The sequence below is a fragment of the Trachemys scripta genome, chromosome 10, assembly GCF_013100865.1.
Source record: "Trachemys scripta elegans isolate TJP31775 chromosome 10, CAS_Tse_1.0, whole genome shotgun sequence".
NCBI classification, from domain to species: domain Eukaryota; kingdom Metazoa; phylum Chordata; order Testudines; family Emydidae; genus Trachemys; species Trachemys scripta.
In genome coordinates this window covers 8,463,037-8,471,288 of record NC_048307.1, presented here as the reverse complement: position 1 = coordinate 8,471,288, position 8,252 = coordinate 8,463,037, and the positions used below count along the sequence as shown (strand labels likewise).

The following is an 8,252-nucleotide window of genomic DNA, read 5'->3' as shown; positions in this document are numbered from 1 at the left end:
TACCCCATACAGTGGTAATACTTCTCAGTAAAATAGTTAAAGATTAATCAGTCTTATCCTTAGTCATTTGCACTGCACATTAGACCAATTTATTATTAAATGGCGAAAGGCTTTCTAACCATCTTCATTGTACCTACCATATAGAGGGGAAAAAAGGCAAGAAGACGCACACAATTTTCAGCACCAGAAAGTGAAAGTCTCACAATAATAAGAATATTAGCTACATAAACCAACCAACCTTAAATGTACATATTTTATTGGTCATAGAATCTGCCTGGAATTATAACAGTACAGAATTCAGTGCGACTGGCTTATATGCCTTCATCGGGGAAAGTTGTTCCAGCAGCTGAATCCAGGTCCAGGGCTGCAACTTGCATTGCTGCAGTAAGTTAATGTTTCAATGATACTTCCTCCAACGATCATGCTCTGCATCATTTAAATTAAAACAAGTCAGTTTGCTGAAGTCATAAAGACCATTTTTAGTACTTAGGTATTTAAAGTACAGTCTAAGATTGCACTACACAGTAGGCAGTTCTTGACTACTGTTGGACAATAAAAGCAGCGAGATAATCTTTGTTCACCACTAGCACAAGTACTATTTTGTAAATTATTTAATTCCTAAATATTACCAAACAGCTAATTCATCTTCACAACTTCCGACAGGCAAGTATTATACCCATTTTCTACACAGGTTAAAATTATTAAGTGACGGTCACAAAACTGCAGAGGCAGGGTTAGAATTTAGCTCCCTACTCCTAGTCCCATGCTCAATCTGTTAGTATGTGTCTTGTCAGCATTTCTCCGATATATAAATAAGAAAGTTAAGCACTCTCTCTCACTTTGCTTCCTCTTCCAGGAACAGTTTTTGAAATCACCCCCCCACCCCCATAGTTCTACAGACTACACTAGTGTGCCCAACCATACAAAGTAAGGTTTTACTTACTCAAATGCTGATAGTTCCAAATGTAGCTGACAACAACATAACCAAAAAGCACCATAGAGATACCACCGATGCCCCCTTTCTTCACATTGATGTACTTATTAAAGTATCTGACATAACCTAAATAGGGGAGAGAGTTATCTTCTTAGGTTCAGTGTCAATTATACACTGTATACAGTTATACTTACAACTCAAAAGTCATTTTGTACAGCTACTTACTGTACCCCTTTCAACAGAAATTCAGATGAGAAAAAACACAAGAAAATCTCTAGAAAATAGCATCTATGATCTCCAAACATACTAATGCAGTGGTTCTCAACCTATTTATCATTGTGGGCCGCATCCAATATTACCTGTATGGCTCTGGGGATGTCACATGGGCCATAGCTGTGCACTGACTGGGCTACAGGTTGAGAACCACTGTACTAATGAAACACGTCTACCAGAAGACAACTCATGTTAAGAAAAATAGGATAGTATTAGCTTTAGACTCATGTATGGAACGGAATAAGAGTGACTCAGTATCTTGTTTCAAGCCAGATACTACTGAGACTTTCATGAGAGCAAAGTTGTTTCTCCAGTTATTCAATTTTTAAAAGAACTATGCGCTCTGTCTACCGAACTACAACTAGTCAAGAATACTTGAGCTCATTGGAAGCTTCACGTGTTTAAAGATATCTGAAGATGCATATGGCACCTACATAAACCATGAAGTTACAACAGAAGTACAGTCTTTAGAAATTGCTTAGTCCTTAGGGTTTTTGCAAAATTGTTACTGAATTTTATTAGACTTTGTACTATGTTAATCTCTACCAAAAACCTTGTTTCTTTCCAAACCATTGCCACCTAAAATTATACATTTTATTTGCCTCTTGTGATATGAAAAAAAAGTACTGATTGTTTATTTTAAGCACCTAAATTCAGGTCCCACACACTCATTTTAAGGAATAAGCAGGCCATTTTACTGACTTAAAACTTCTAAAAGATTTATTTATCTATATGTAAACTGAAAGCATATTAAACCTCTGAACAGGCTGACAAAGCTACCTTAATGAATTCAAACACATTCATAAGAACAGGACAATATACTATAAAAGGCAACATTTCTGTGCCTGTTTTAGGAACATAAGAATTGCCATATTGAATTACATCAGTGGGCCATCTAGTCTGGTATTCCGTCTGCATCAATGGCCAGTACCAGCTGCTTCAGAAGCAGCACCAAGCAATTATGGGATAACCCGTCCCCAAGGAAAACTTTCTGCCTAGCCCCTGCAATAGTTAGAGGTTGGCTTATGCGCCAAAGTTTCTTCCTCACAGGAAGGATGGTGACAGTATATTTAAATATGTGCATAGTGCTGGTCAGCCTCAGTAGGGGAAATGCTTCCACTTCCTTAATGAGGGGCAGCATTCCCCACCAAGGATAGGTCTACGCTTGCGGTGGCATGCAGGGTACAGAAGCTGCACACCCAGCTAGCACCGGTATAAACAACAACATAGACGATGAGGCACAGCGTTGGCAAGTAGGGTCGAGTACCCTACATGCCTGAACTCTAGTGTATATGCCCTACGTGGCGCTCTACAAGTCCAAGCAGTGCTGCTGCCACAGTGAAACTCCAGCAGCAGGCAAAGGCAGGAGCTGCCAGAGCCTTTCCTCACTGCCTCCCCCTTGCTAGAACTCTTTGTTGCCATGCGTATCTACACACTGCAGCGAGTGTGGATGCAGGCTGTTTTTCACCGTGATGGGTAGACAAGGTCGAAGTTTGAGAGGAGTGGGGGATGGGTGGGGCAAATTTAAATTTTATTAGAGAATATTTAAAAAGTAAACAATACAGAAAATTTGAAGCGTCAGTTATTGGTCATTGGGGGCAACATATAGAGTATAGGGGTATGTTGGTGTTTTGGGGTTGGGCAGCACACACAGTATATACAGACTGCAATGTCCCCAATGAGGGGTGGGTAACCGGTGGGCGGGATCAGGAAACAGTCGATAAGCGGTGAGGGTCTATCACCCATACGGGAAGTAGAGACAGTCATGGGTATAAGTAAGCGGGCTGGGTAATGGGGATGGGGTGACCCTCACGTGGCGGGATTCAGCTAGGTTTGGTGGGTTCAGGGGATAGAGTCCAGCAGGGGGTGCGTGTGGGTGCACTACCACTTAGTTCTCCCCAGTGAAGCCAGACATGGCCATTTAGGCCCAGATCCTGCAGTCGGCTCTGAGCAGGATCTGAGAACGTGTGCAAGGTTAGGATATGTGGAGAGGATCTAGAGGGCAGGGCAGCTCCACATCTGTCCTCGCCGTCACTAGCACTTGGCCTTACCCTTTACCAAGGCTACCTCCGCCGGCTCATGGGGCAGACTCACCTCTTCGCACAGCCCCAATCAGCCCGGAGGGGGTGAAATCCCGCATTGCAATCCAGCTGGGCAGCTGGCCCAGCTTCACGTCCAGGAGCCTGGTGTCTTTGAGAGGAACTGAGACACAGAGAAAGCCCGTCACTGCCCGTTTGTCGGGGAATAGCTGCAGCGCAGGGACACGGACAGCCCCCCCCACCCGCCGGGGGGACAGGCACGGAGAGAATCACATTGGAGGGGAGGGTATCCGAGAGGTGAGCAAGGGGATGGGCAGTGAAGGGGGCGCAGGGATCCTGGGGGTGTGGGGATGGGCATAGAGGGCACGGGGGCAGGGGAGGGCCAGGCACTGGAGGGAGGGAACCCTGGGGGCATGGGGTGGGCAGGACCGCGCCCGGGGCGTCCCTTTTGGGGGGAAGGGGTCACGCTGCGGAGGCCGGGCTAGGGCCAGAGGCGCCCCGCAGGCCCCAGACCGGGGGCTGGGCGGGAACCAGTCTCCGGTCACCTTGGAGCCCCCCGGGGCCGCACTCACCGAGCCGGTCCGCCATCTTGCAACTGCGCGGGGTGTCGGTGCGCAAGAGAGGAAGACGGGCAGAACGTGGCGCTGAGACTCACGGGAGGAAGGGCTCAGAAGCCGGAAGTGAGGCAGCCGTTGCCGGCGTGGGCGGGGCGCCATGATAGGGAGGGCGGGGTTGGCTGGCTCCGAGCCACGTGCGAGCAGGCCCTCCCCCTCGTGTCACGTGCATGGCGACACCCCCTCGTGTGAACAGCCCACCCACGTGTCACGTTCAAGGCGACACCCCCTCGTGTGAACAGACCACCCGCGTGTCATGTGCAAGAGACACCCCTGTGAACAGACCCCGGCGTGTCACCTCCCTTCCCGGGGCCCTGCACCCCACACACGGGGCCACTCTGTGCTCTCAGGGGCGGCCTTTATTTGATGCCTGACACTCAGCAGGACTTTACCCCAAATGTTACCCCGCCCGGTGTTGTGTCTGTGTGGGAACGGCTCCATTTTGCATTCAGGGTTGTCGTCCCCATCCCGGGACTCAATGCCTTGTATCAAACTGACATCACTTTTCATGAAAATATCCTGACCTAGGGATGCAAGATGAGGGAATCATGTGAAAATGTAGTGACTTGTGGTGACATATGATAACATCTTTGACCCGGGACCAAGCGGTATCATGCTGCACCGGAATGTCTGCACAGTGCATCTGTACATCATCCTGCAGAGAGGCACCATGAGGACTTCAGTGCTGAACTGATGCAATGCAATGATTTTTGTATGCAAATAAGATCAAGTCACATGCAATATCGCCTAGCATCTCAAGGCAAAGACATAGAAACATAGGAATTGCCAGACTGGATCAGACCCAAGGTCCATTCTAGTCCAATGTCCTGCTGCTGATAGCGGCCAATACCAGATGCTTCAGTGGAAGATGTAAGAACCCTGCACTAGGCAGATGTGGGAAACTCTGTCCCCCAAATTAAGGGCTTGTCTACACTTACCGGGGGATCGATGACCGATGCATCAGCTAAATCGACCAAAGATCACTCTCCTGTTGACCACTGTACTCCACCAGATCGAGAAGACTAGGGGGAGTCGACGGGAGAGCGTCTCCTGTTGACATCGCGTAGTGTTGGCCCCTGCGGTAAGTAGATCTAAGCTACGTCGATTTGAGTTACGCTAGTCACGTAACTCAAATTGCATAGCTTAGATCGAATTTCCCCTGTGGTATAGACAAGGCCCAAGTCTCATCATCATGGAACCTAACAGAGAATAGCTTAATACATGAGATTTAATATCCCTTCCAAAAGTTATCAAATATGATACAGTAGAACCTCAATTTTATGAACACCAATTTTATGAATAACCGGTTATATGAAAAATTTTTCCTGTGGGAGAAAAACAGTAATCACAAAATGAAAGTGATGCTGATGAAGACCAAGTCAACATCCCTTAACGTTCCAGTGCCTTTAGTGCATTAGAAATCACTTTGCAGTGTTTTGAAGGACAAAAAGAAAACAATGCAGCGCACCGTACTGCAACTTATGCACCATGCACCGTATCTTCTGTAATTTTGAGATGTTCTATTTTATTCATGTTTTGATCCTCCGTTAGTTTGTAAAATAAGAGGTCTATTATACCTCTGGATAGTCTTGTTATCCATGTAAAGGTCCAGACCCTTTTAGAATCCTGTTAAGTTTTTGGCTTCAATTACTTCCTGTGGCAATGAATTCTGTATCATGTCAGAACATCTTTGTTCATGAAAACATCACGTAGCAATGCACCATCATCACTTCATGTCTGGCCATCATCAAGGCACATGAGTGTTCCCAAGGAACAATGCAGTGTGAGGACACTGAATCCGAATGACATTATGTCATGTGAAAACATCACATGGGTTAGACCAGTGGTTCTCAATCTATTTACCATTGTGGGCCACATATGCAGCTCTCTATGTGTTATGTGGGCTGCATCCACACAATATATATACTACCTGTGTGGCCCTGAGGATGTCACATGGGCCAGAGCTGTGTGCTGATTGGGCTGCAAGTGGTTGAGAACCATTGTCCTGTCATGGGAGAATGTTACATGATGTCCAAAGGGCAGCGCCACATGATGAAGTTACATGAGATTGTCGCCACATCATATCAGAACTTTGCAGTGTAATAATGTTTCACAACCCTCCCAAAAGTTATTTGGTGTTTGCTAATGTCCTGCAAGTGACATTTCCAGGATGTGGGATCAGTGCAACAAAAAGAGGACGATCCTCGCACTGTCAGCTCAGATGATATCAGGAGTCTAAGGGCTGGAGAGGGAAAAACCCATAGAGCTCTTTCTCTTTTACCATTTCAGAGATACTAGAGAGTTGGAGGGGTTGATCTTTTTTTCTAGCTATGTTCCTCCAGTGTTTCTTAATGTTTCTGAAGCTGAGGACCCGCTACTTCCTTCCTCACCCAAAACAGTGTGCATCTAAAATATGTTAATTTTATTGCTGGAACAAGCCTGTCACTGCAGAACCTCCAAACTATTTCTGGACCCTTTCTGGGGTCATGGATTTTGGTTTGTAATTAGCATCTGCCTCTATCCTCCTACTCCTGTTTCTGTTCCCCACACGTCTGTGCTCTCGCCACATCCCCCTTCTGTCTCAGGATTGTATCTTACAGTGTGGTCTCCAATGCTGTGTATGCTCTGCTGTTAAATTACTTATAGGATGAAGGGGGTGAGTTAGGCCCCTAGCTTTTCCTATACTAGTGATTATGTGTCAAGTGAAAAATGAATCACGTGGTCCCATCTTAGTCCCTTTTGGGCTTTTTTTTTACATGTCAAAACCATCCCACCCTTCAGCACCACAGGCGAAAGCGGCCAAGGACTAGTACAGCAGTTAGTTGTAACTAAGAACTGCTATGCCATTGTATAGGCAGAAGCGTGTAAGGATAATTAGCATATTACCTGCAGGAGCTGTGCCTTGCTGTGATGAGTGCTATTTCCTCATTTCCATAAATATTAACAGAGCATCCAGATTTGTTTCATGTTTAATTTTCTTTGCCCATGAGTCACTATTGGGGTCCCTGGGCATGTGTGGGCTGGGCAGCAAGGAGATCTCTTTATGCAGAAGGGAGGGAGGGATTCTAAAAAACTAGATATTAAATGAATGATCATTTTAACAAGTAGAAAACCCCAGCAGGTGTCAGCCTTGCTTAGCAGAACTGTTCATCTAGAAATAATCTCTACATTAGCCCGACCTCTAGAGGTTTTAAAACGACATAATTCAAACTCATGAACTAAGCGTTGGGTTTTCTATGAAAGCAAAATGATACGGCAGGAAACAGAGACTAACTGTCCACCGGTGCCTCTGGAGCGCCAGAGAAGGCCCAAGTTTTGCTCCCACTTATTCTGATAATACTATTCTACAGTTTAATAGACTTTATCCTCAGGGGTTCTACATGTTCAGCTCATATTTTGCCTTAATCAGTTTCTTAACTTAGAAGCATGCTCTCTCCCTTAAATAAGAAAACGGATGGAATAGATTAATGCCAGTTATTTTCTTTTACTTATTAGTAGGAATCAGTATTAGTAAAATGTAATGTGCTCAGTCAGTTAAAGGAATTATTCCTCCCCAATTCTCTGTTAAATGAGTTAAAAATCCTTCTATTAAATTAAGTTTTATTTTATTATTGCACTTACCGGTAATGTTTTTTTATTGCAAAAGTGGCCCCTGACGAACTCTCATATGGCCTTTTTCTTGTATTGCTAGACTCTATAGGCTCCGTCCTGCTTCCCTTCCTGAGGCATGTAGTCCTGTTGTCTGAAATGGGACTATTCATGTGAGCAAGGATAATTTGCAGGGGGGAAATCTGTAGGGTCAGGTCCCTGTTCTCAAGCAGTTCCTTTCCTGTGGAAAAGTGCCTGGCACTGTGCAAAGAAGATAATGTCAGGCTGGTGGAAATTAGGGGTGGAATTGAAATCAGCTTTTCTTTTTTTAAGTCTCCAATACAGGTTCACTTAGACAGCAGTGATCTAACCCCTGATAAGAACTGTCCACCTTCTTTTAGACTAGAGTAAGAGTAGAGACAGTCGCTGATTAGGCCCAGAGCCTTAAATTAGGTTCCTAACTTCCATGGAAATCAGAGGTAGGTGCCTAAATAAGTTTTGAGGAGCTGAGTTTTAGTCTTTATACAACCTCAACCCTGAGCGGAGCACAATATTTAACTGATGTAAGTATGTGCAGTGGTTCTGTGACACATAATAGCCTACTGAAGTGCTACCCTGAGGCTTTCACTCATTTCTCCGGGGACCTCCTAAATGGTGGGAAGTTACTTCACAAGTAATCGCATGGAAACACCAGGGATTTCATCTTTCAAATATACAGAGTGTTTTGTAAAAGAATTCAGTGAATGCTATGGACATTGCCTAGGGAGGTTGTGGAATCTCCATCTCTGGAGATATTTAAGAGTA

At 45.2% G+C, this 8,252-nt stretch overlaps 1 protein-coding gene across 2 annotated transcripts; it reads right to left on the bottom strand.

Annotated features, from left to right (window-relative positions):
• Positions 1-234: 234 nt before the first annotated feature.
• Positions 235-3,934, bottom strand: ATP5MF (ATP synthase membrane subunit f). Of its 2 annotated transcripts, none has more exons than XM_034784629.1 (4): positions 3,819-3,934; positions 3,302-3,409; positions 944-1,060; positions 235-426 (listed from the first exon to the last, which is right to left on the bottom strand). In XM_034784629.1, exons 1-4 carry the CDS (start codon positions 3,832-3,834, stop codon positions 398-400), a joined length of 270 nt encoding a protein of 89 aa, XP_034640520.1. In that variant the 5' UTR covers positions 3,835-3,934; the 3' UTR covers positions 235-397. The 2 variants fall into 2 exon arrangements, with proteins under 2 accessions (XP_034640520.1, XP_034640519.1); XM_034784628.1 differs by having other exon boundaries at positions 3,792-3,867.
• Between the last annotated feature and the right edge of the window lie 4,318 nt (positions 3,935-8,252).

Bases quoted from the DNA above. Each gene is read 5' to 3' on its own strand.
- ATP5MF (XM_034784628.1), bottom strand. From the start codon at position 3,834: ATGGCGGACCGGCTCGGTGAGTGCGGCCCCGGGGGGCTCCAAG. The intron at 1,061-3,301 runs GTGAGTCTGCCC...TCCCCTATTTAG, and splicing joins GATTGGGGCTGTGCGAAGAG to GTTATGTCAGATACTTTAAT. The intron at 427-943 runs GTAAGTAAAACC...TAAATGATGCAG, and splicing joins TTGGAACTATCAGCATTTGA to AGCATGATCGTTGGAGGAAG.